Source organism: Talpa europaea, assembly GCF_964194135.1.
Source record: "Talpa europaea genome assembly, chromosome: 12".
Taxonomy (NCBI): Eukaryota; Metazoa; Chordata; class Mammalia; order Eulipotyphla; family Talpidae; genus Talpa; species Talpa europaea.
This window is the reverse complement of record NC_140079.1, coordinates 87,407,667-87,435,522: the sequence shown is the minus strand read 5'-3', so window position 1 is coordinate 87,435,522 and position 27,856 is coordinate 87,407,667. Positions and strand designations below refer to the sequence as shown.

Genomic DNA, 27,856 nt, shown 5'->3' with positions numbered 1-27,856 from the left:
CAGGCAGCAGGGTGGGATGGGAAAGTGAAACGGGGTGAAATGAAAGGTATAACAGGTCTAAAGGATGCAGGCCCTGACTGCCACATGGGATGAGACTCGCATTACAGTGGCCACATGAAGCAACTTTCCATGGTGAGGTGACATGCTGGCCATTAGCTGTCTGAGGAGTAGTCTTCTGGTCTGGTTCCATATGCTTTCCAGAACTGTTTTTGTGATTTGGACTTTTAAATTGCTGCCATAACAATAGGCCTTTGGGGGAGGAGCCACGCCTTACTATATGAGGCAGCCTTCCAAAGTGACCTCATGACTTGTTTCAGACACCAGCTCCTCAGATACTGGGTCCTTGTCCCACCCCACCTGCCATCCCCAGGCCCATGCAGACCAGTTGCCAGGAGGGTCGAGATTGTGGGGAGTTCAGATCAGGGCTCCCAGAAGTCCAGAATGGGCTGGCCAGTGTTGGTGGGACAAGTGGCTGAAGGCAAGCCGCCCTGGACCAGTGCTGTACAGGAGCTCTGCCAGCTTCACCTATGGGGCCCAACCAGGCTGGTACCAAGATAGCGACAGGAGACATGCCTCCTGCAGAGGGGCAGGACCACTGACTAAGGCTGCAGCAGCAACTTAATAAGTTTTATTCCAAACCTGTTAGTGAACACAAAGCATAAAGGTGTGAACGGTGAGACCGCAGTCTCTTCCAAACAGGGCCCCACGGACTGCTTCCCTGAAGGCAACGAGCCCCTGCTCCAATTAGTGCTGCCTGGATCGCAAGGACTTCTTGTTCGGCCTGGAGACACCAGCCTCCCTCTCCTTCTCTGGGTCGAAGACCTCTGTACACAGAAAAGGCCAGGAATACTGTGAGTGGTGGGCTACTACTCACAAAACAGCAGTCCAGGTCCATAGCTACAATTTGTGTGCCTTAGCCTAGGTCTGTAATGGTCTTCACTGCTGGCCCTTCCTGCACACCGTGCGAGGAAGGCCGTCAGCCCAGTTCACACAGAGCAGTGGCTGCTGCTTTCACACCCCCACCAGGCTTATTTAGCCAGACTCGTGTGGGTCCTGGAATTTCTATCGGGTTCTGGAGAGAGCCCTCTAGAACTGGGCAAGCAAGCCAGCATGCAATTACTGCAGAAGCCACAGCAGCTGTGGGTTTCGGGCCCAGGCAACCATGCCTACACATTTGGAACCCTGGTCTCAGCACTCCCTGAGTGCCACAGAAGGTCAGGGCCCAGGCTTATCCTGCCCACCCAGCCCCTTCTGGAATCCTGCACCTGAAGGACACAAACCTGGTATCTCGTGGGGCCAATAATCATTACAGTGGGGGCAGCGGGGCTCAGAATTCGACTGGAAATACTTAGCCACACAAGGTAAGTGCATGCGGATGCCACAGGTCTCGCAGCTTTGACCCTGAAACAAGAACGGCTGATAGCCGTGGAGCCTTATACACATCAGTGTTCACAACCCTTCAGGAAATAGAAGAAAATGTATAGCAGGCTGTTTTTGCCTTCTAGGCCCCAGATTAACGCTGATGATAACCGAAAGTCCTCAGTGCTATGGGTTTTATTAAAGAATCCTGAACGAATAAATGCAGGTAGAAGGATGACAAGACTGTAAAGGCCAGGCTCAGAGAGCAGCAGGGCCACTACTGGCTAAAAGACTTTGGGGGAGCCTTTCAAGAGTAAAATAAAATTCAAAGAGCCTTGGACTAGAATAGAGGGGCCATAGTCATCCTTGAACAGCAGCAACATGCCCTACATTTTGCTCAGGTCAGAGTTGGTAAGAGCAATGGTGATGCCTGTGCCCTTGAGAGAATTCCAGAAAGAACCCATGCAAAGACGGGAGCCCCTCACAGTACCTGGATGAGGAGGCCATGGCAGATGTTGCAGGTCTTGGCAGCGTCAGGACGCGTCTCCCGGATGTACTGCTCCATCTCCAAGATGGCCCGGCCATGTAGCGTGAACTCCCCTTCCTTCTGCAGGATGGAAAATAGGTGGCCACCGCTTAAGCCATGGGCATGTGAGGCCCAGTCCCACCATCCCTCTGTCCCCCCGAGTCCCACAGCCCAAGGTCCAGACACAAGGTCTGGGTGCCCCTCGCTCTGCAGATTTTCATCAGCCCTACTTATTAGCAGGCACCCAGACTGGCCCCCTGAGCGTCTCAAGTGGGAAAATTTAGGCAAAGACACAAAGAGGAAATCGAGACACTCCTCCACAACCCCACTCCCTCATTTCTCAGCACCTTTTGCCTTCACAAACATGAATCTGCATAGCTGTCCATGTGGAAGCCACTGTCACAGATGAGGGCACAGAGGCCAAGAAAGGGAGACGGGCAGTGTCCTCAAGGGGTGAGCCCAAGGCAACCTCCACACCCCTCCCTCCCACTCCCAGAGAGCAGAAAATCAGGTGCCTCCCAGCATCTGCCTGGAGCCTTAGTGGATATTACTTCTGGCCACTTCACTTGACAAAGTGGGAAACAGTATAGATAGGTAGGGACAACTCTCAAATCACACCAAGGAGGTCAAAGATGGTGGGGCCTCCCGGTTCCCACATCCCGGCCCAGCTCACACACCATGTGAACGAAAGCTCTGGGAAAACCAGAAAGTGGGTAAATAGCTGGGCTGTGGGCTGACCCTTATGGCCCTATGGCTGCAGGGCTGACCCTATGGCCAAGTCACAGGCAGGGGGGCAGGGCACCAAGGAAAGCTAGATGGAGTCAAATGTCACAGAAGCCCTTCAAAGTTTATTTCATTTCATCAAAGTCTACTCACAAACTGGGCGTGAACCTGTAAAGAGCTTTTTCAGAGCTGGCTGATCAACTTCCCTGATGGGAAGGACAGAGCAATTTTGTCAGGGGTGGGAGCCACTGAAGATGGAGGCACCCAAGTGTCCCTGCACTTACCCGTTAGTTTCAAATTTTTACAAGCAAGACTGTTTCTCCCATTTCTGAGCGCACCCCACCCTCCTGTTTCTACCTCCACCAGCATATGGAGTGCTGAATATAACCAAGCCAGGGAGGCTCATTCACTCAGGGCCACCAATGGTGGGGTCAGGTGACCACACAGAGGGGGAGAAGGTGCAAATAGGTACTGAGAATCCAAGCCACAAGCAGATTGCAGGGAGCAGGAGAGGGCAGGTGGGAAGCAGCCCAGTGCATAAGGTACTGGTGTCCTGTACCTTGGGCTGATGAACCAGGCAGGAAGTGGACAGAGGTTTTGGGCCCCTCAGGTGCTGTGTGCATGGGAGGATGTAGCTAACTGGGTCCAGTGATTACTACCTTCTCCAGAGCTCCCAAATCCGTAACAGCACTGCATCCCCAGGACCGCCACCCTAATCCACCTTCCCCTCCTAACTGCACTGAGCCCACATGTGGCCCACTATAGCATCCTGGTCTCTGAGAGACCCTATGCCTCTCTGCCTCAACCCTGCTCACCATTCTTAGGATGAGCATCCCTTGGTGGGACCCATCTCCCAGGCTCACCTGCCCCACTTGCCCCTGCAACCCTGGTGCACAAAGCTTCCTGGTCCAAGTCCCCTGAGCATACTGTACCCCTCAGGCACAGGACCTTTGTTTGCACAGGCTGCTTCATCTACTGGGATAATCTTCCCTACCCCCAATTCCAGCTGCCTCCTACACAGCCTTCAGCTTGAGGTCACTTCCTCAGTTGAGGATTACTTTCATTGTTAAAGCTGTCATAAAATTATTTCCTTCCTTACTGTAACTCCACTCACTAGATGTCTGACTCATCTCTGTCTCCCCAGGAGACTGTAAGCCCCAGGCCTGGTTTTGCTCAGTCTTGTGTCCCCAGCCTTTGGTGTACCAGCACTTGACATTCCCATGATCAACTTCTAAGAGAAGATTAAGTAGATCTTGCAGTGAATTCCAAGGAGAAATTCCCAGCGCCCTACTGAAAAAGTTCAAATTCAGTGTCAGGCATAAGCTGCATTTACTCAACACCTACTATGTGCCGAAACTATGCCCAGAGGTTGTCATTCATGACCCCACTAAGTTATCACAGGGAAGGGAAGAGAGGTACCCTGGTCTCCCAGGAAGACCCAGGCCACTTGCCAAAGTTAGTAGCAGAATAGTCAGAGGAGGAACTGGAGGTGTGTCTCACCACCCTGCTCCCCATCTCCACTGGTTTGTCCCTTCTTCCATGGGAAGCCTGAGCGGGTCAGTCAACAAGAAGACTCCCATGCTGAGGCTGGCAAGTGTATACCTGTAGCTTGCTCACCTGACAGCTCACGAGCCTCAGAGACCCAGCATCGCACAGAAGCTGTACGATGAGTGTGCTGAGAAGCAGAGAAGGCAGGAGCCTGGAACAGAGCTCAAGTACAACAGACTCCAGAGGTCTGCTCCCTCCTATGTGCCCAGCCTCTCTTGAGCAGCAAAAGGCTGGGGCAGAGGAAACTTCTAACGATAAAGTCGGGTACACTGCAATACTGCAACCAGGGCCCGATAGTGCCAGAGTGTGCTAAAGTACACAGCTTGCAGGTTCACAGCAGGAACAGCAGATGTCCCAGAAGTGAGTGCTTAGCTCGAGGTGGAAGGGTAACAGGCGATGTCACTGTATTTTTGTCAGTATAGATTTTTTCCAAGGAGCAAGTATTACATGTATCATTTTGGAGTAAGTTTTAAATTAATTCTGTTCCTCTGGAACTTTATCCACATGCCCGAACATCCTTTCAGCAAGCATGTGTTGGTGCCTCAGGTGTAACAAGGTACAACAGTAAAGAAGGTACCATACGCCTGCTTTTTAAAAGCCTGGCCCAAAAAGAAGCTATGGTCAAGTATAACCCCAGCTGCCGGAGATGTTTCATACAGCCAAATCCACCCCAGAAAGGAAAAACTATGAGAAAGTAATTGATCAGGAGCTACGATCACCCAAGCCAGGGCCTAGCCATGGCTCTGGCACTTACTGTGTATGACATATCAACCAGACCATAGAGCTAGAGTTGTTTAGCTAAAACCAGAGCTCAGGAACTATCATCACAGGCAGTGGCGAGGACCCAAGAATATGACGTGTACATCCATGCCAGAGATCCTGGTGCTCACTGGGAGATCCCCATCACCCTGGCCCTCACTCCTATGTCCTCCAACCATCTTTCTTCCATCAGGAAAGTACCTCAGGAACCAAATCTTTTTGAGGAAGCTGCCAGGGATGACCCCAACCCCCACTCTACCAACCCAGAGAGCAGAAACTTAGAACATTGTGACCACATTACAAGAGGCAAGCTCTCCCTGAAAAGGAAGTGAAGAACTGTGTGAGGCATACGCAGCAACCTCCAGCCACAGGTCTGGCCAGGTAAGGAAGTTGAGCGCTGATCTGAGCATGTCCTCCAGACACAGGCATTCGATGGGGCAGCACTGTGGCAAAAGGGGCATGAGTTGAGCCTGTCTGACTTCAGTTTGTTGGAAATATTGGTGCTTTTGTGGAAAAAGAATTGAAACATCTGTTCTTCTCCCATCAGAATTAGACAGGGACATGTAGAAACATGTCCCTTCAAATTTCCAGGGATCCTCTCCAAAAGTTTCCCTACACATCCTCTTTGCTCCTTAAGGGCCCCTGTCTAAATCAAAGAACCAGAGTACTGGCCCCCACTAATATTAACGCTGACAGCAGTAATTATGATGACAACAGCAATTTCTTTGCGTGCCCAGCCCAGGCACTTCCTCTGCACTGTCTCACTCTGCTAGTACAGTGTACCCCAGGAGGTAGATACTATTTCTCCCCCTCACAAATGGGGAATGCCAGGACACTTGGACCAGGATTTAAGTGAAGGTCTGACGTGAGATCAATGCCCTTAATACTGCACTAAGCTGCCTCACAGTCTAGGACCAGAAGCTTGAACTCTGGAGCCCTCAAACCTGGGTGCAACCCCTGGCACTGCCACTCTGGCTGTGGCTCCCTCGACACGTCATGTGCCTCAACAGAAGGCTCCCAATTCCCCCACACAGGGTCACTTTGTACATTAAATCAGAGAAGGAACCTGAAAGGGCTGGCTCAAAAGACATCAGTTGGATACAATATGGTCTTGGAGGAAAAACTGTTATTCACTCTGAAAAGAGAAAGTACCTCAATCAGCCACTTGTTTTGTACAAACTTTTGTAGCACTTGCTCAGCTTCCTTCTTCCTCATCTTCTTGCCTTTAAGTTGATCAACCAGGTTCAAAATATTTGTGGAAGATGCAAAACCAGTTTCAGAATCTATAATGAGTTCCAACTAGAAAAAATAGCATGTATACATTCATCTAATAAATCCACTTAAAACAACTTTTAAGTACTAATACCAACTCTTTCCAGGGATGTAATAATTTGCTCATATAACAGGCAGAATTGTATACAGGTATGATCATTCAGAAAAACAATGTAACTATAAATGCCAAAAACTATAATAAACACACTGTCTTTTTTACTAGATGTTTTCCCCTATAATATAATACAAAATGAGTATCTTAATGAAGATCATCTCTCTTGGCCCCCACCCTCCCCTGTAGGTAGAGAGGCTAAGAAATGAATAAGTGAATGAATGAAAATGCATAAGATGGTGGGCCTCCCTGCTGGTGCAAGGGGTTAAGATGCAACCTATGAAGCTATCCGCAGCCTCTGCCAGGGAGCTACCCACATGGCACAGCAGACCTCTCCTGACTCGCCCACTGCTCCCCTCAGCAGTGTATTTCAATCAGTCTGCCTGTTCTGTTCCTCCCTGTTTCTGGTGAATCCTCTCACCCCCCACACCTCTGGCCTGTACCCCAGATCTTGTGTGCATAAATAAATAAACCTTAAAAAAAAAAAAAAAAGAAAACGCATAAGGTGGCACCTCTCCTACTCAAGGTTGTCGGGGTATCAAGGCTGGCCTGAGTGGCAGGCCAGAGCCAGGAAAGGCAGAAGAGCAGAGCTAGAGTGGGCTAGGCAAAAAGCTAGCTCAGGAGATGCAGAGGCACTATTGGTCCAGGGCCAGGAAAGGCTGGCAGGCAAATTCCCCTAAAACTTCAGCCCAGGGCAGGGCAGAGCCCCTGGGAAGACAGGCTTCCTGCACACACAACAGTGTGTCTGGTCTCTGCAAGCCTGTTCTCTGGGACTTCATCCTCATAGACTTGGATTCCAGATGTGGAATGAAACTGGAATGTCTGAATTAATTTTTATCACCCCTGCCATGATTATGTGCATCCAAGTGTTCAGCCAGCTGAATACTAAGAGGGCTGAGCAAAGAGCTCCAAAGTCAGTAGGCAGAGCAGTGCCCCAAAGTATGAACATGCAAATGGTTCAGTGGGCACCTTGTTAAAATTCAGGCCTGGATTTAGGAGTCTGGGTGAGGGCTGGGATTTAACCTTTCTAGCAGCAAGCTCCTAGGCGCTCCTGCTGCTGCTACCACCACAGGTGCAGACTACACAGAAAATAGTCAGGCACTAACACTTACCCACATCACATGCCCATGAGCCTGCTATTGTCAGCTAATGGAGATTCAAATCTGGACAAGTCCTTCTTTCCCAGGCAGCTAGGGTGACCTCCCCAGCAATCACCTGGTGACTATGAATTCCAAATGAAGCACTCAATGACACCCCCCACACACAAAGGGATTGGAGGGGGCAGTGGTGGTCCACTCAGATTGTAGTTTCCACTTCTTTTTCAAGATTTATTTTATTTATTGATGCATATAAGAGCTGGGGTGTAGGCCGGAGGTGGGGGGGGGGAGGGGTGGTGGTGAGAAGTTTCACTGGAGACATAGTGAGGAACAGAACAGGCAGACTGACTGAAATACACTGCTGAAGGGAGCAGCAGGTGAGCCAGGAGAGGTCTGCTGCACCATGTGGGTCAGCTCCCTGGCCAGGGATCAAAATCATGCTGCAGTGGCTGCCAATAGCTTCATAGTGTAGAGACTTAACCTCTTGTGCCACCAGGGCGGCCCCTGTAGTTTCTATTTCTAATGGTAAAGACAGAAGTTTCCCATAAGAAGCCCAGGCAATGGGCAATGAAGTTACTATACTTACAGCCTTTCTAAACAGATCCAGTTCGTTCTCTGCAAAATCTGAGGCCATTTTAGAAATTGGAGTTGTTGCAAGATTCACCTAAGAAATAAGTCAGCATAAAGGTCAGGCTAATTCACTTGTTGGTCCTCCTCCCCTCCCCTGATCCCTCACTGATCACTGAGCACCTGTGTCCAAGCAGTATGGGCCATAGGGCAGGCCACAGGCTTTGTAATCAGTGTTACATTACAGACTTAAATCAATATCCCCATCAGCATGTCCGATTCCTAAGTGATTTTAGAACTCCAAAGGCTATGTCAAACTCAGATGAATCTATAAAATGTGTCTGTATGCTAATGGAGAAGGCACTAAGAAGTCTGGCAATAACAAAATCTGATTTACCCGTTTAAACCACCATTTCCATGACTATTTGACTCCAAAACCCTTTCTTGCAAGAAACAGAACCTGGGCTCCTTTGTGTGTGGCTGGTATGAGCCTGATCTCCTCTGACCAGTCTAACCAAGGATGGGGGTCTTGTCAGCTTCTCCCCATCTATACTTACTTTACTCCCTAGCTGGGGTTGGAAATCTGAAAACAATGGGAGGTCCCACGGGGTCTCTTACAATGCGTAGTGTTCATCCCCCATTTTCAATTTTCACAACTCCCATGTTCCAAATGAAAAAGTATTTACTTCCTTAAATCCTAATATTCTATTCATTTGGGATGACTTTTTGCAGAGAATTATCCATAAATAAAATAGTCAATTGTCAGTGAACATGAGCTTGAGGTGGAGAGCCTAGGTGCCGGTTCTGGTTATCCCCAATTCTGATACCTGCAAAGGACATTCAGATACGAGGACCACAGAGGCTGGGTGAGCAGAGAACAGGGCTGGGCCAGCTTCTGTTTCTTGCTCCCCTGTCTGGAAAGCCCATGCTGAGGCAAGGTGTTCCTTTACTCTGCACAAATGAGGACCTGGGGTCAGCCAGTCACAGTCCCATTTCTTCACAAATGCCACTAGAGGGCGCTGCTTTGCACTTACCAGGGCATAGATGGGTCTCCCATCATCCTCTGTCACTCCTTTCTTTATCTCAATGTACAGGGACTCCAAGACACTGTTAATGTTGTTGATGAAATCCTCCAACTTATCTACAGTAGCAGTGCCTGGAAATAAAGAGACCAAAAAAAAAAAAAAAATGGGGGGAGGGGGGCAGGGAATGAAGACATCATTCCCTGTAGTGTGATTACTAATCTACTTAAGCACCTTCACTCCAGGTGCTCTGAACTTGCAAAGAGCTCCCACATACATGATCACAGCTCAGCACCTCCACCTTGTCCCAGCTTCACATACATTTCAAGCCTCTGTCACACATGTCAGGCATGGCTCTACTTTCTCTCTCTAGTTCATAGCCAAACACTGAGCACTTATGTATCTGGTCCCATGAGCTAAGCACTGGTGATACAGCAGTGAAGATCAACTACCACCCCAGTAAGAACAACAGCTCACCTGAGTACTCACCACGGGAGAGGCCATTTGCGTTCTTTTCATCTAGTAATTAATCAATCCTGCCAATAGTCTCCCAAAGAGGCACTGGCAACTTCTTTCTAGCATATGTGAAAAGCCCAATGTGCAGACAGGAAGCTGACCTACCCAGCATTACCCCACTAGGCATAGTGAGCAGCTGTGAGCCAGACAGCCCAGTGAGAGCACCTGCGCTCTCTGACCCCTGACAACAGAGGCTCACAGACCAGAGATGAACAGGAAGCCAGCAACTGCTGTCCAAGGACCCCCTCTCACTCAGAGTGGTAAGGGTGGTCCCACCCAGTATTGCAGGTAACGGGGACGGATGAACCACTGGCTAGCCAGGGAGGAAGGGGGGGTGAATGCTGCTGCAAAGCAGGAGCCAGGTGGCATAAGGCCTACAAGTCAGGAGAGTGTGTGGCCTTTCTCCTTTGGGCAATGGAAGTCTTTCAGAGTCACAAGCAGAGGACAGACACGGTCCGAGTCATGTCCCGGAACTGCCCTTTTGTAGGGGGCTTTCTTAAACCAAGAGTATGTATTACTGTTTTCACTTACTGAAATAATTTCAAGGGCCTCCCCTGGTGGCGCAGTGGTTGGGTGCTGGGCTGTGAAGCTGCCCGCAGCCTCTGCAGCGCCAGTTCGATCCCCAGCCGCCGGCGAGGGTCGCACATGGCATGCAGACTTACCCTGCCGCACCCGCTGCTCCCCTTGGCAGTGTATTTCATCAGTCTGCCTGCTCTGTTCCCTGCTCTGGCTCTGGTGAATAAGGTCACCCTCCCGCACTTCTGACTGTACCCAGTGCTTGTATAAATAAATATATCTTTAAAAAAAATAAAATAATTTCAAAAGATTTGTTCTTTAGTCACTCTGAGGGGAAAAAAACAGGAAAACAGAAAATGTGATCCCATTTATGTTTTAAAAAAAAACTGATAAAACCAAGGAAACAACACTTCGGGGTAAAGGTCTGAAAGGCTGCCCACCTAGCTGGTGACCAAGGCCCTCACCAGGAAAGGGCACAAAGATAAAGGTGTTATCAAAGTACCTTAACTTTATCTGTGTTTGGTTTCTTACTGAGAAAGGTATTTTTAAGCTCCTTGTAGACATAGATGATTAAAGTTTAAGAAAAAAAAAAATCACATTAGTGGCAGTGGAGGTTGCAACCACTTCAGCCATCAGCCCTATAAAGGGGATGCAATGAGTGGCCCAGAAAATTAATAAGGGTATCACAGGGGGAGATCTAACCTTTCTTTTAAAGTAGTCTAAGTTTTTTGAAATAGACAATTAGTTTGTGGCCATGGCAGACATCATGATGATGGTGTGACAATGAAACTTGGTCAGAGCTGCTAAATATGTGGACCAGAGGGGAGCCACCATCCTATGTCCTCCCTCCCTGCCTGTGACCAGGGCCTTGCCTTCTCACTCGCGCTGCACCTACCAGTGACAAAAGCCAACTCAAATGGTACCTTCCTCCACAAAATATTCCCCCTGCCCCCAGTAAAAGTGCGTCTGCGTCCATGTGCTTTCTTCCCTCCATACCACACAAACCATCTCTGCATTGTGTGGGCCTGGCTATTCTTTACAAGTCTATGCACTCAGTGTGGCTAACCACAGAGCACCCAGCTGTGGGTGTGTGAGACTCAGGCTTCAAGAACCTTCTCTCAAAGACTAGTGACAGGATTCTTCATGGGCAGGAACCACCCCATCCACCCAGTATGACACAGTGGCAAGTCCCCCCTCTCCCCGAAAGTAATAATTCACATTTTCCACCGAAAAGGCCTCTCCTGGGTGTCATTCAGAAAAATGTTCTCTGTGGGCAGATCAAAAGCATTCTAGTAAGTCGGACTTTCCAGACACCTTGTCCATACAGAGAGGAGCTAATAAGCACATTTACATTTCCCTTTTCCCCTACCTGTTGTTATACGTATGGGCTCATTTTTCAGAAACATGAACAAAATACTGTATTTTTAAGGAAAAAAAAAAAACCCACTTCCTATGGGTGTCCTTACTTATTGCAGAAACCAGTGATCTGCTTAGTTGTTCCCTTCATTCTTCTACTACAGAGCTTCTCCTATCAGGGGCAACTTCATGTCTGTCCCCACTGCTGGCACTGGACATGTTTCCAGCGCTTTCTTAATAATTACCTGAGAAAAAGGTTTTTATGTTCAGCAATACCACCTCCCCAACTTGACTTTTAGGGGACAACAGAGGCAGAATGGTACTACAGGGCCTGTTCAATCCACCCTGTCTGTGGAACCATGGGGGAGTGTCTCTTGCCCATCTCTGAAGACCAGTTACTGCCTTGCCTCCACCCTCATATGTGCAGACCACTTTCCCCCAGGCCCTCCCTCTACCACCACCCCTCACTCCACCCACCCAGCCTCCTGACCCTCTGGCACCCTGAACATGTCTTCTCCGTAAAGGCCATCCCTGACCGCCTAGAGGAGGTTCCCATGCTGTCCTCCCACTGTGCCCAAGCACTTCCTTTCCCCTCATACTTTGTTCCAATTAGCAAGTCTGTCCATTCCACTTCCACTGTCACCTAGTAATGTTTGGCAGCAGAGCAGCCATTTCCACCCCTAACCAGCTCTTTTTTTCCTTTTACATTGACTTTTCCCAGTATGTGTGATCTTGGTAGAATAATTCCAGGTATCCATATCCCAAGAACAGAGGGCATGAAGCTGGGAGATCTTAAGACCAAATCTTAAGTCAGGCAGGAGTGACCCAGAACAAAGGGATGGCTAGAAATAGTTCTAGCTTAGCTGTTATAGAGGGAAGCAGCTTTGGCCGCAAGGTGCTGCTTGAGTTCTGGTGCTCCTTGGGTCCTGCCCTTCCCCAGCCTAGCCCCTAGACATCAATCAGTCCTGTGTCCCTCTCCCCACAGTCTCCCAAAGCATTCCTTTTTAAATTGGCCACCTTGGGGTCTCTTTCTTGCTAACAAGATCCCTAATATGCCCAGGAAATGTCAAGTTACACCAGATTAGTACTTCCTAATCTCAAGTCTTAAGACCAACAAATGTTGACTGCTCTGCCCCACTCCCTACCTATTCCTGGAGGCGCTAGTTTGCAAATCTGTAGGGATACACAAGGCTAAAGGATTTGGCCCCAATATCCTATGAGTTCACAGTCATGATAAAGTATGTGAGATAAAGACTGTCACACAATTCCCAGGGAATGATTTTCCATCTTGGTTCTACCACATTTGAGGGACTTAAGAGAATGAATGAATAACATCACTCCTCGCAGACCAACTGAGAAAAAAGGGCAGACTTCTGGTAAGAATCGAAAATTTTTTGCAGGTAGAGATGGATCAAAGGCTTAGTCCCAACAGTACGACATGCAGTTAGCGACATGGGATAACCAGATACAAGAACAGAGCCCTGTGCCTACTACAGCTGCTTCTTCGCAAAGAGATACCCTAGCCAAGTTACTGAGTAGTATAGGGATTATATATCCTTGGTGGCACTTGTGTTCTGTCTACTTGTAAGCAATGTGCCTGCGCATTTCCCATGGGCCATGGAGAAGTTACAAACTTCAAGGTGAAAACTGGCCTCCCCGGTGGCGCAGTAGTTGAGCGCTGGGTTGCAAAGCTGCCCACAGCCTCTGCAGCACCGGTTCGATCCCCGGCTGCTCCACGGCTGCCGGAGGAGGATCCCAAATGGCGTGCAGACCTCTCCTGCCGCCCGCTCCTCCCCTCAGCAGTGTACTTCAGTCCTTCTGCCTGCTCTGCTCCCCGCTCTGGCTCTGGTGAATTCTCTCACCCTCCCGCGCTTCTGACTGTACCCAGTGCTTGTATAAATAAATAAATCAATCTTTAAAAAAAAAAAAAAAGTGAAAACAAAAGGCCCTTCCCCAGGCTGGCTCCTAGCTATCAGTCTAGCAAACGTGTGGCCATAATTCACCTTAGTATGTGTTAGGCACAATTCGTTATCCTGCTTCATCTCATCACTGTAAGAACAGTAACTCCATAAGGTGCATTCTTAGTGCCATTTTCAGACTCGAGAGTCTTGGAGAGGGTAAATACCTTGCCCAGAGTTCCCACAGCTTGGAAAGAGAGACCAGACCCGCCCAACCCCAGATCCCAAGCTCCCAGATACTGAGCCATAGCCTGTGAGGAGCAGGCAAATGTTCTCTGAGCTCCTGTCCTATACCAGACTCCTACAGAATCACATCAACATGCCTCCCGAACCTGGCAAATGGGCTCAAGGTCAAAAAGAGGGAGAACAGAAAGATGGAAAGTGTCTGGGCAGCGCCTGGCAAAGATGCCAGGTGTAATGCAGAAGGCAGAGGCTGTGCTTGCCTTCTGACTGGCATACCCAACTGACTTCTATCATTTCCTCCAAAGAAAGAGGGCCCAGTCCTCATGACTCAGTCAGGTCATGAGGGGCAGCAGATACTGCTGCACAGTGGGGCTGAACTAAGGGGCAAACATCCAGGAGAGGAGAGGACAGAACAGCTCTTTCCTCTGCAGAGAATGCCTCATCATTGGAACAATTAAAAAATGAGACTCAAGACAGTCTATAGGCTGGTCCCTTCTCTGAGGAGCAGATGTTGGTTCAACTTATTAAAGAGATTTTTTTCTGGTAACCTTTGTATATATTATGTCCTTTTTTTTTTAATTGAATTTTGATTTAACTTTACCAGTGAACTTCTTGCTAACCAGGATCCCTGCTTCCCAAATTACTAGAACTTAGTGCTCACTACACAGTTGGGCAGTCAGGAAGTCTGCTGCCTAAACTTCTGAACAACAAATAGCTTAGTTCCAAACTAAGCACTAGAGATAGGAAATGCTATCTTTAGGCAGAGGAAATAACAGCAAAAAATAAGACCCCAGGGGACTAAACCACTTGTGGACTAACTTGTCCTGTGACACCTCTCTCATCTGATAGACCAGCAGAGTGGTCCTGCTAGGTGTGACACAGAGGTTGGGGTTCCTAGGCCCTGGATCAGATCCAGGCGCTGTGGCACACTGGGCCTAAGAGAGCAGAGCCCTAGGCTGGAAAAGGCTAGCAGTTGGAATGCGGGTCTGAGAGGTGTATGAGGGGTCACTTCTCAGCCTTCAGCTTTCACATCAATTCCTGAGCAGTAAGTCTCTTAATATTCAGATATTCAAGTGGAAAGATGGCGTTAGCAATGGCACCTCTCATGTACACTTTCATCACACCCTCTGAAAACAGGTGGTCGCTCTATTACTGAGATGAGTGGCAACTTTGATATTTTATGTGGTACCCTGCCCGAACTCCCACCCATCCAAGAACACTCAAGGAGTTGGCACATCAAGGAGCTGATGAGGGAGCTCTGCAGGGGATGGCCACCCAGAGTTGGACGGCCAACTCTGCTTTATCCCTGTGTGCAAGCTCCCTCCTCCTCAGATGTACCTGAGCTAAGCTTGAGACTGACAAATCAGAGACAAGGCAAGACACATTATGTGTGGATGACAGCAGGTGCAGTAGAGAACACATGTCCACAAAAGAGGGCACATCACCCATGCCCTATATAAGCTAGAGACCACTGACATTCTACCTGTTTTCAAATTCAAATATGGGCAAGAACCTTGCTATAGAAACACAAAGGGAGACAGACCACTTTGTTCCCTGATCCATCAGAGAAGCAGCTCACTCACACAAGGGATAGGGAACAATTCAAAGAACAGGCTGCATTACACTTGTTCTGCGAGACTGAATAAGCAAATGGACGATGGGTGGGCTATGGCCAAAAACAGGATTCTAACCTACAATCTACAACCCAGCCCAGGATGCTGCTGCCTGTAAGAGTCAAGAGGCGGGTCAGACCACTATCTCCAGCAACAGGTCCAGGAGGCCAAACCATTACCCCTGTAATAACCCACTCAAAATAACCAAAAGACTTGATTAATAACTGAGAGCTTTCCTAATATTTGGTTCCATTTTCAACCTGGAACTAAGCAGAGAAGGCAAGCATGCCCCATAACCAGTCACAGGATGTCATGCTGCTAGTCAGCCTGTGCTGCAGCTCCCCCAGGCCAGCCACCTCCAGTCAGGGTGCAGCTGAACCTTCCAGTCTTTCCACTACAAAGTTCTCCCTCTCCTCCACCTGGTGCTGATTCTCTGTCAAGGCACAAGTGAAGGTGATGACTTCCTTGCTAGAGCAAGCACTGAATAAACAAACTTTGCCTATTCTCACTTAGGCAATCTTTACTTATTTTCACACTTTGCACGTGCAGGATTGAATTCAGTGCCCAGTCCCTACAGGGATGAGGGAGGACGCTACCAGAAAACTTTTAGTGTATTTGTGGCTGGCATTATTGTTTCTATCACACAGTGCTATTCCACTAAATAGCCTATAATCATCAAATGCCAAGTCATAAAAGTCAAGGAAAGGCAGAGGATAAATTATTTCCAACTAAACGAGCCGTAAGAGATGTACATAACAACTAAATGCCACGTAGACCTGAAGTGGATTCTGTGCTAAAAATGGACAACACTGAGACAACTGGATAACTCCCATGGGGTCTGTGGATTAGATGGTGGTTGTTTCTCATTGTTAAAATCCTGGTTATACTGTGATTACTTAGGAGAATGTCCTTGGTAGAAGGAAAGAACTTGGTGGTGATAGAACATAAAATTGGAAACTTACTCTCAAATGACTGTGGGGAAGGGTGAGTTCCTTATACTATTCTTACAACGTTCCTATGAGTTTGGAATTACTCCGAGATAAAAAACAAACTTAAAGGCCTCCCCGGTGGTACACCGGTTGAGCGCTGGGTTGTGAAGCTGCCCGCAGCCTCTGCAGCGCCGTTTCGATCCCAGGCTGCCAGCGAGAGTCCCACATGGCGTGCAGACCTCTCCTGCAGCCCACTGCTCCCCTCAGCAGTGTACTTCATCAGTCTGCCTGTTCTGCTCTCCGCTCTGGCTCTGGTGAATTCACTAACCCTCCCGCGCTTCTGACTGTACCCAGTGCTTGTAAAAATAAATAAATAAATAAGTCTTTTAAAAAAAAAAAAAAAAACCTAAAGCAACTCTGGTACAGAATTCCTAAAACCCTTGAAATTTCCTAAGTGATAAGGGTGATAAAAGCATCCTTTGTTCTAATGAAGTGACTCTTACTATATCCCTCAACAGCTTCAGGAGGGGGCCTGGTCACCAGAAAAGACCAAGCCTTGATTAGAAACCTGGAACTTTCAGCCCCATACCCAACCTCTGGAGAGAGTCTAGAGATTGAGTCACTCACCAACAATTCAATCATAATGACCTAATCACCCATGCCTGTGTAATGAAACCTTCATAAAAATCCCTGTGTAATGAAATTCAGGGAGATTCCAGGATGGTAAACACATCAAAGTGCTGGGAGGATAGATCACCCACAAAGAGCATGGATACTCCACAGCACCCCACCATCCATATCCTGCACCAAGTATCTCTTCCATTTGGCAGTTCCTCAGTTGTATCTGAAATAAAGTGCTGTCCGGAGTTCCACGAGCCATCTTAGCAAATTACTGAACCTGAGGTGGGAGTCATGGGAAAGCCTGATTTACGGCTGGCCAGTCAAAAGCACAGGTGGCCTGAAACAGCTAGCATCTGAACTGAGGCAGTTATGTGGGGCTGAGTCCCATTAATTTATGGGATCTGACATTAACTCCAGGTAGTGTCAGAATTGAGGCAAGTTACTGGACACCTACTTGGTGGCCACAGAATTGAAGGGGGAGAGTCAGAAAAGACAATAATACATACTTGGTGCCAGGAGGGAAAAATCCTCATTATCTGCCTCTCAAGAGATCAATGACCTTTACTGACTAACGTCCAGTGTTTCATATTATTTTGTCTATGGTTTGATTGCTTCAGATACACGTAAAATGATCCCTATTACTTTGTCTTCATCAAAAGTGGATATTTAAAAAACTAGAAATACACAAATCCAAGTTTTCTTAACTATCATTCCCTAGGCCTCCTACACCTACTTCCATCAAGGGGCTTATACCAGTATCATCTGACTCTGTCCTTATGACTCATGAGGCCCAAGATGAAGAAAAAGTTTCATCTCCGTGTTACCAGTCCAAAAGCAGAGGCCTGACCTACATTAGTTTCATGAAGTTATGCTGGATGACTGCATGCATGGATGTAAGTCCTGGCTCAAAATTAACGTGCTCCAAGAACAGAGGACCTCAGTGCCATTCAGAAAGGTCAGACCCCAGGCTTGACACTAGGCCATCAAAACAAAATCTAAATTTTTCACTAGTCAGGAAAATGGGGAAATATGTTTTCCCCTAAAGACAGTAAGAAGAGAGCCCAAACAAACCCAAGAATAGGAAGTACCTTAATGAACTGGACAAACACCATGGGAAATTGCAATAGAAATAATGTGCAGTTTCAATTACTCCTTTGTTTCATAATTCTCTGAGATGCTAAATACTCTTCCAGTTAGCAGAAGGGGACTTTCCTGGCATCTCTTCAAAAGATAGGAAATTAATAATATTTAATCTTGTAAGTATTTACTTGAGATCATTTTTCTCATCATTCCCTATTTTAAAATCTCACAAATAACAAAAATGCTTGAGAACAAAATTAATTTTTCTAAATTAATGAAAAATAGGAAAAAGACAATTATATTCTGTCCTAATTATATTAGCCATAACCATATCTTGACACACAGAAAGGTATATACAGTGTGAATAAACATTCCTAGATACATTCTACAGGACTTTCCTAAATTAGGTCATAACAATGTTAAAGGTCAAAAAGGCAAAAACACTTTCACTGTTAGTACTAAGGTATCATATGGCTGCTCAGTAGAACTTCCCCATCAATATTAAAGCTCACATTCAGGATTTACATGATAAACTAAAAGGCTGAGGAATGAAATGCTGTGTAGTTGAAAAACAAAGAAAAGCATCTGCCCACCACCAGAGGATACTAGGGGGTACATTAAAAGTCCCACTGAGCTTTTTAAAAAGTAAGAGAAGTTGGTTTGGCAAGTATAATACTCCTTTTTCCATAAAGGAAGTTCTTGCCAACAGTCCCTATCCACCAGAGCACAGGCCATCAAAGCAGTTATGTTTGCACAGGAGAGTACTCAAACACAATACTGATGATGTCACTTCCTGCCTCAAGTTCTTCTAGAGGTCTTTACTGTCCACAGAATTAAGCAAAAAACCCTTTACTGTGATTTACACACTATGGGTTTTTCATGATTTATAAACCTACAGACCAAAAGAACTTATTATCACACATCACATATTCCTGTCCAGGGTTTTCCAAGATGTGTTATTTTTAGGTAAATAGGTTTGGCTGCACAGAATTAAAGCTAAACAGGTTTTCTACCTTCGGGACTCCCCCAAGTCTTTAATTGGTTAATGTGCCATCAAGTTCCCAGAATTTCCCATGGAATACCCCCAATGGACTGTCACTCAAATTTGTCTTTCTCTAACAACCCAGACTCTTTCATCTTCCTCTCTCTGTACATCATGAAGGAATATTTTGTTTCTGTACTCACTGTTTTCCCACTCACCCCTTGACTCAATGGATCTGGCTTCTGCCTCTGTCCTGCTGCAGATTTACTGTTCTCAAACCTGCGAAGGTACTGGAACCTTGTTGTGAACCACAATCACACAGCTTCATCTACTTGACTAAATCTCAGATTTACTTTTTTTTTTTTTTTTTTTATATAGAGGCATGTTTTCTTTCTTTCTTTCTTTATTTGTTTTGTTTTTTGTTTATACATGCACTGGGTACAGTCAGAAGCGCGGGAGGGTGAGAGAATTCACCAGAGCCAGAGCGGAGAACAGAGCAGGCAGAAGGACCGAAGTACACTGCTGAGGGGAGCAGCGGGCGGCAGGAGAGGTCTGCGCGCCATGCGGGACCCTCCTCCAGTGGCCGGGGAGCAGCCGGGGATCAAACCGGCGCCGCAGAGGCCGCGGGCAGCTTCGCAACCCAGCACTCAACCGCTGCGCCACCGGGGAGGCCCTCAGATTTACTTTTAAAAATAAGAAGTCACAGATTCAAATAAGATGAGCTGTAGTGAGATTGTGAGAGACTTGAATACTCTGGACAGGAACACTGGTTAACTAGTTACATGGTACTAGGCCAGGGTAACCAGTCCCTGGTCACAAAGTACCAAAGCATTCTGGAAGAGGGAAACTATACTTACTGTCATGGACCTTGTAGCAGTGCTTCTGTAAGCGCTTAACCTCCCACTCTTCCAGCACTCCATGAGTCATCATTAGCTGGAGGAATCGCCGGTGGACATCAGTCATGATGCCCATTCTTCTTGCACTGCTCTGCATGTTTGAAGGAACTGAAAAACAAGTAAAAGCACACCAAAAACAATGCTCAAGGTTCTGCACTAGTTTACATTAACAAATATAAACTCATTAGTTTTTTTTTTTTAATTTATTTATTTATTTATACAAGCACTGGGTACAGTCAGAAGCGCGGGAGGGTGAGAGAATTCACCAGAGCCAGAGCAGGGAGCAGAGCAGGCAGAAGGACCGAGGTACACTGCTGAGGGGAGCAATGGGCGGCAGGAGAGCTCTGCGCGCCAAGTGGGACCCTCCTGCGGTGGCCGGGGAGCAGCCGCGATCGAACCAGCGCTGCAGAGGCTGCAGGCAGCTTCACAACCCAGCGCTCAACCGCTGCGCCACTGGGGAGGCCCTTAAACTCATTAGTTTTTAAAATCAAGTTCATCATGCTGAATGGTAGAAAAAATTAAAAAGACACAAGTCAGGGGCTAGGCAAGTTAGTACTAGGCAGTGGCAAGAAGTATGGATTCTGGAGCCAGCCAGAACACTTATATATATAGCCTGCTCCGCCACTGGGGCCTGTGAAATTGGAAAACTTAAATTTCCATATGCTTCTGTTTCACGTCGATTGACTATGAAATGAAAACAATGATAACAGCTTGCGTAGCATTACTACAAGGATTAAATGAGTTACTACATATAGAAACCTGGTAACAGACTAAGCACTAAATGTTAGTTATTTTTACTATTAGACAATTCTCAGCCTAAAACCTGGCTCCAGTATTTACTAGATCTATGGCCTTGGATAAATTTAGCTAAGGCCCTGTTTTCTCACTATAAAATTAGAAAACTGTTCACTGCTTAAAGAACTTCTAGCAAACAATAACTGAAGGTTTCCTTCTCCCCTCCCAAGCCATTAATAAAACAACTGCCATGGCAGGACTGCATGGTATTTCTCAAATCCCCTGCTCTCTACTAAAACATACCAGTATCATTCCACAAACCACAAAGATCAGAACTGATAAAAGTATTATACAAGGCCTGATCAAAAAGCTTGCTGCAGGTACAGAGAGGTAGCACAGTATCAGGGCTAAGAGCGTGGGTTCAGAACAAGACAAGAGGTACTGAGATCTTGATCTAAAAAAAATCACCTAGGGCCTCCCCGGTGGCGCAGTGGTTGAGCGCTGGGCTGCGAAGCTGCCTGCAGCCTCTGCAGTGCCAGTTCGATCCCCGGCTGCTCCCCGGCCACCGGAGGAGGGTCCCACATGGCCATGCGCAGACCTCTCCTGCCGCCCGCTGCTCCCCTCAGCAGTGTACTTCAGTCCTTCTGCCTGCTCTGCTCCCCGCTCTGGCTCTGGTGAATTCTCTCACCCTCCCGCGCTTCTGACTGTATCCAGTGCATGTATAAACAAAACAAACAAACAAATAAATAAATAAAATAAAAAACATGCCTCTATTAAAAATAAAATAAAATTAAAAAAAATTAAAAAAATCACCTAAACTGTGTATTAAAAATACAGATTCCTGGGCCCTTTTCTGGAGGTTTTGACTGCAGAGACTGGAATCCTGAGGTTTTAGCATTCACTTCAGGTGATGCTGTGACAAGAAATTCACCTTAGGCAAAGATAGCAGGGGTACGTTTTTAGGTAACATGCTCAATCTCCCAGGCCTCTGTCTTTTCATCTATAAAGTGGAGGATAATACCAACTATCTTAATGGCAAAATATTAAATTAAATGAGATGTGACTACCAAGGATTGTCAAGAACCTGGCACACAGAGCAGAGAGGCAAAAGCGCTAGTTATTATTCTTTCCTTTTTTTTGAAGATTTATTTATGCATACAAGAACTGGGGTACAGGCCAAAGGTATGGGGGGTGAGAGGATTCACCACAGACAGAGTGGGGAGCAGAACAGGCAAACTGAAACACACTGCTGAGGGGAGCAGCAGGCGAGCCAGGAGAGGTCTGTTTGCCATGTGGGGCAACTCCCTGGCCGGGGATCGAACTCGTGCCACGTTGGCTGAAGATAGCTTCATAGTGCTGTGTCCTAACCTCTTGCATCACCAGGGAGGCCCCAAGTTATTAATCTTTTTAAACAGTATCATCAACTGGACTTAGCGCCCAGAAAATGCATTATCACATGACTGGTTTCTCTACCTGCCTGCTGGAGTAAGCCTCAGGAACATCTCAACAGCATCTCAATCTCACCAATCCTAAATCGGACTCATCTTTTCCTTCCATCAGTTTCCCTTTTCCTCCCCCAGTTCTTTTTGCAAAACATCTTGTTCAGGTGGTACAGTCCACAGTCATACAAACACCTCCGGCCCGAGCATCAAACTCTGAGACTCCTTGTCCATAACCTCAGATCCAGTCAGTCAGCAAGCCCTCCCCAATTTTTCTATGATGAGGATTGGGTATCTTTTGTTCATCTGTTCCATTTTCATGTACTGGTGGGTTGTGCTGGGCACAAGAATAGGTGTGTTAGGCTAAGGAATTCAGGCTTTTATCCTAGAAACTTTGGAGACTAAGATTCTCCACATAAGGATCTTTAAGTAGATGATACAGACTGACTATTGGGTCGGATTAAAAAAAGAAAACTTATCGAATTGAATAATGAATAAAATCTAACTATATGACAATGAGTTACTTCTGAAACATAAGATCAAAGAATTAAAAAGAAAAATGATAGAGAACTACATACTCTGTGAACTAACACAAAGAGCTGGTATGGCTATATTAATACGACACAAAACAGACTTCAAGACAGAAAGCATTACTCGGGATAAAAATGGTCACCACAAAATGATAAAATGGTTCAATTCCCAAGAAAATATAACTATTTTAAATATTTAGGTACATAATAAGAGTGGGTCAAAACAGTTAAAGCAGGGTCTCCCTGGTGGTGCAGCAGTTGAGTGCTGGGTTGCGAAGCTGCCCGCGGCCTCCATGGCGCCGGTTCGATCCCCGGCTGCTCCCCGGCCACTGCAGGAGGGTCCCACATGGCGCGCAGACCTCGCCTGCCGCCCGCTGCTCCCCTCAGCAGTGTACTTCGGTCCTTCTGCCTGCTCTGCTCCCCACTCTGGCTCTGGTGAATTCTCTCACCCTCCCGTGCTTCTGACTGTACCCAGTGCATGTATAAACAAACAAACAAATAAAAACATGCCTCTATAAAAAAAAATTAAAAAAAAAAACAGTTAAAGCAAAAATAACTAAAACTACAAAAATAAACATACAAATCCACAACCACATGGGAGATTTTAAAATATCCCTCTCAACAACTGATAAAATGAGTAATTAGTAAGGGTAGAGAAAATTTGTATGTCACAGCAATAGCGGAATCAGATGTACATGCACAAAACTGCACCAAGAACTAAATATTCCAGAATCTTCAAACACACCCAGAATTACTATGTAAATTGCTACATACTGAGCCAGAAAGCAAGCCTTAGCAAAATTTAAAAACTGGTTCTCATGCAGAGAACACATTCTCTGACTACAATACAAGAAAGCTGGAAATGAGAAACAAAAAATAACTAGAGAAACTGCTTAGAATTTAAGAAACATTTCTAAACATTATCAAAAAGGAACAATTAATGGAAATTGGAAAATATTTTGAATTGAAAAATAGCAAAATAATACACCTAAAAACTGGTGGGAAGCAACTCAAGCATTACAGGGAAATTAATAACCTTTAAATGTTTATTTTTAATACGGGGGATATGAAAATTAATATTAGGTATCCACCTTAAGAAACTTTAAAAAGCACAGCAAACTAAATTCAAACAGTTATAGGAAGAAATAATACATGAAAATTAATAGGGGAAAAAAGGATCCCTGAGAACAAAACCAAAATTATTCATTGAAAAAAAAAAAAAAAACTTAATGAAAGTGATAAGCCTCTGGCAAGATTTTGCAAGTGCGAGAGAAAACTTAAGACAAACAATATTTGTTTTAAGAAAAGGAAAATATCAGATACAAACTTTTAAAAAAAAAAATTCTAACAAGATAATAATCTGACGTTTTATGTATAAAGTCATAGAAAATTCATTCAAAACTGACTAAAATAGTGTTTTATTTTATAACCATTAAAGGCATTTCATGGAAAAGTATGTTCTCACAAAGAAAACTTCAGATCCGAATGAAGTCCTACCAAATATTCTAGAAACAAATCATTTCAAATGTTACACAAACCACCCCAAAACTAGAAAAAGAAAAACCTTTCCAAATTATCTGATAAAGCTGAATAAACCTAATAAAGACGTCAAATAAAATAAAGGTCAGTATCTTCTCCGATATAGCTACAATAGTCCTTAACAAAAGGTTAATCTAATAACATAAAAAAGATGCTATAACCATGACCAAATTGGGTTTACCCCAGCAATGGCTTAACACTGAAATATCAGTGTGATTCACGACATTAGGAGACTCAAGCAAGGAAAGATACAGTAAATAGTTAATAAAATTCAACATTTACTCATACTAAAAACTCTAACAAATTCAAACAGAAAGAAACTTCCTTTATCTTCTAAAAGACATCTACAAAAACCTACAGCAAACATAAAACTTAAGAATGAAATGTTGGAAGCAATCACTTTAAAATCTGAATTGACCCAATGCAACTGAATCAATGCAATAATCAAAATCGCAACAGCTCTGGTGTGGCTGTTTGTGATAACAAGATGATTTTGTAATAAAACAAGGAATTTATACAGAATAAAGGCAAAATGACAAAGACATTTTTGAAGAAGATAAGGCAGGTACTACTGCCCTACCAGGTACTTCCTATAGATTTATAAAGCTAGAGTAAGGTTATAAAGTGTGCTAATGTACAGAAGTGGACAAGACCAAAGCAACAGAAAAAAGAACTCAGAAACAGAATATACATGGAAATACCTGGTATGCTGGAGAAATGGAACTCTAAATCAAAGCAAATTTTTCAGTAAGAGATTCCTGAACAAGAGATTATCTTGAAATGAAAAAAATAAAACTATATCCTTTCCTCACACTATGCACCAAAAAATTACTTCTTGAGGATTAAGGTCTTAAAGAAAGTACAACTTTTGGAGGACAATAAAGAATATCTTTATGATCCCAAAGTAGGGAAGAATTTCCTAAAAATAGAAGTACAAACTAAAAGGGACATACTGAAAAAACCCGACTTTGTTAAAATTAAGAACCTCTGTTGACCAAAAACACCTGAGGAAGAAAGCGAAAACACAACGTGGAAGGTATTTGAAAACATTTAAACCACCAAAGATTCATATTCAGATCATACAAAAAACTCCTACAAATCGGTAAGGGGAAGACAACTGTAGAAGAAAAATAACAGAAATTTTTACAAAGCAGGTGCACAAATGATTCATAAATACATAAAAAGTTGCTGTCTCAATGTTATCAGCAAATGAATATTAAAAACGCAACCGTCAATGTCTGACCCATCACCAGACAGGCGTAAAGTTCTTAGGAATAGCTGAGACTGAAACTTTCATCCACAGTTGGTAGAGTATAAAATCTTAAAACTGCTTCAGATAACGATGTTACTAGCAAATTTGGATATCCCAAGAAAGTCATTGTTTGCATGTACTTTAGAGCAGCTTTTTCACAGTTGTGCCAGGAAATAGGTTTATAAACACACCATGGTTAGCAAAGCTCTGACAATGGCATTAAATGTCCAGTTGAAGAATGCCTACGTGAAGCACTTTTATACCACCAGAGAACCTAAAACAGCAATGAAGATGAAGTTATTCACCTCGATGGATGCATCTCATAAACAGCGTATTAAGCACAAAAATCAAGTCACTAGATTCTATCTATACTACACAAAATTCAAATACTGGTAAAACGGTACGCTGCATTCATCAGGGAGCTAGACAGTAAAAAACTACAGTGGAAAATAGAGGGAATGATTACCACGGTATTCTGGGCAGTGGTTATCTTTGGGGAGGAGAGAAAAGGATTCAAGGGGTGCTTTGACAATAAGATGTTCTTCACTTGGTAATGGGCATAGAGGTGTTCGCTTCATCATCAAACTTCTATTTTCACACGTTTATAGGCAAGTTACATAGCAAAAAATATATACATTAATAAGAACAAGTATAGAATGGCATAGAATGCCCACTTGGAAAAAGGGGGTAGAAAATGGAGGTGAAAGACATAAATTGACTCGTTTATGCCTAGAAGTCAGTTGTCTCTATGAAGAGCGGATGGGGAGGGGGCGGTTAACCATGGACCTAGCCAAATAGTGGTAATAGATGCTTGTGGAACAAATCTAAATCATAACACTGGTGTGACGGTGCTATGTGCTCAACAGTGTTTGTGCTTCATTTGCAGTCTCATTTAATCCTCACCAGAATCTTCTGAGAAGGGCGTTACTGACGCCATTTTATGGGTGAGGAAACTGAGGCTGAGCGACGCCATTTTATGGATGGGGAAACTGCGCCTGAGCGACACCATTTTATGGATGGGGAAACTGAGGCTGAGCGACGCCATTTTATGGATGGGGAAACTGAGGCTGAGCGGCGCCATTTTATGGATGGGGAAACTGCGCCTCAGCGACGCCATTTTATGGATGGGGAAACTGAGGCTGAGCGGCGCCATTTTATGGATGGGGAAACTGCGCCTGAGCGACGCCATTTTATGGATGGGGAAACTGCGCCTGAGCGACGCCATTTTATGGATGGGGAAACTGAGGCTGAGCGGGCACAAGTTGAGTGCTGTTAAGGGATGGGCACAGGGGGAGGGGACACAAAAGCACAGTCCTGGCCCAGGCCAACTGTAAGTGAACAACAAAATGAAGGTCGAGGTCCGTTATCTAACAGTCTCAAACCTAGAAAGGTCAGAAAACCAAGCTTTTTGTTGCTGTGAGTTTCTAACCACGCGACTCTGCGTGGCTGGTTTCTCCTCGCGGGTAAATACACTCAGCTGTGGCAATACTACTTGATTTAAAGACATGACAGACATGCACCGCAGTCAGCGTCTGAAAAGCCGGCAAACGCTGGGCTGTGAACACATCCAGCCTGGCGGCTTTAAATACGGGACTGAGAAGTTCTGTACAGAGAAGAGAAGGCGGAAGCTCGGAGCGCGGGCAGCAGAGGCCGTCTTTTACTCAGTTTCGACAGAATCCTCTATTTCGGTTTTTTCACCTGAAACTACGACTACAGGCATTTTTTCAACTAATATTGCGATTTGAAAACGTTTGTGAGAGGAACTAGGCTCCAGTCCACCTGTCTCTGCAGCCCTCTCTGGGCCAGTTTCCTCAGCGAAGAGGAGACGCCCCCGGCCCCCAAGCCACACCCCGCCACGGCACACGGGCCGCCCAGGGACCTGACCCCCAATTCTTGGCTAGCCCAACCTTCCGTCCTCCCCTCGCCTCCTTCCTCAACTCAACGGCCCTGTGCCTTCCCCGTCGGCCTCGCGCCCTCGAGCCCCAAATTACCCTCCGCAGCAGCAAAGCGCAGCCCACACTGCCGGCGGCGAAGGCAGAAAGGCGGCGTCAGCTCCGCCTGCGGGCGTGACGCGCGCGGACGCGGCGCTCCGATTGGTGCTCGTAGCCGCCTTCTCCCGCCCACCGGGTGACGCACTTCCTGTGCTCGCGCCCGAGCCGTTGGCGAGCAGCCGACCGTTAGGTCGCGAGGTCGGCGCTTTCCGCGCTGCACCCGGGGCCCCGTGGGACACCCCGCCCCGCCCCCGCGTGCGGGGGCGCCCTAGCGGGAAGGGGCGTAGAGCAGCGCGCCCCCGCGCTGCCGACGCCCGCCAGTGCGGAGTCGGGGGCTCAGTCTCCCTACTGTGGACCCGGGTGAAGGGGGGGTTCGTTGTCCTGAACCCCGAGCCTGAGCTCTCGCCCCACTCGCCGGGTCTTCGCCAGTCCCCGAGCGTCTCTGAGCCTCAATTTCTTCTTGGTTAAATGGCGGTCACCGGCTCTGCGCCATAGGGTGTCAGCGCCCGCAGGTGCTGGCTGCAGGTTCCCCTCGCGCGCACACGCCGAGGTGCGAAGTTGCGCTCCCCAAATAGCGCCTAGTTTTGTAAACGAACGGCACATCAGTAAAATTTGATGTAAAAATCAGTGTTCGCTACTCTGTTACGTAGGGATGGTTGTGAGAAGTGAAGTGCAGTTTCAGGGGAGAATGGGCTGTGTCCAGTCTGGGGCACTTATTTTACAGCTGTTTTCATT

At 46.2% G+C, this 27,856-nt stretch overlaps 1 protein-coding gene across 3 annotated transcripts; it reads right to left on the bottom strand.

Moving 5' to 3' along the window:
- Positions 1-744: 744 nt before the first annotated feature.
- Positions 745-27,215, bottom strand: NSMCE1 (NSE1 homolog, SMC5-SMC6 complex component; the record flags this gene model as incomplete). Of its 3 annotated transcripts, XM_084250655.1 has the most annotated exons (9): positions 27,122-27,215; positions 21,184-21,188; positions 19,597-19,743; positions 8,998-9,119; positions 7,983-8,060; positions 6,068-6,214; positions 1,850-1,966; positions 1,281-1,401; positions 745-824 (listed from the first exon to the last, which is right to left on the bottom strand). In XM_084250655.1, the coding sequence occupies exons 3-9, from the start codon at positions 19,730-19,732 to the stop codon at positions 745-747; spliced, it is 801 nt and encodes a 266-aa protein (XP_084106781.1). In that variant the 5' UTR covers positions 19,733-19,743; positions 21,184-21,188; positions 27,122-27,215. The 3 variants fall into 3 exon arrangements, with proteins under 3 accessions (XP_084106781.1, XP_084106779.1, XP_084106780.1); XM_084250653.1 differs by lacking the exons at positions 21,184-21,188; positions 27,122-27,215 and having other exon boundaries at positions 6,107-6,214; positions 19,597-19,805; XM_084250654.1 differs by lacking the exons at positions 7,983-8,060; positions 21,184-21,188; positions 27,122-27,215 and having other exon boundaries at positions 19,597-19,805.
- Between the last annotated feature and the right edge of the window lie 641 nt (positions 27,216-27,856).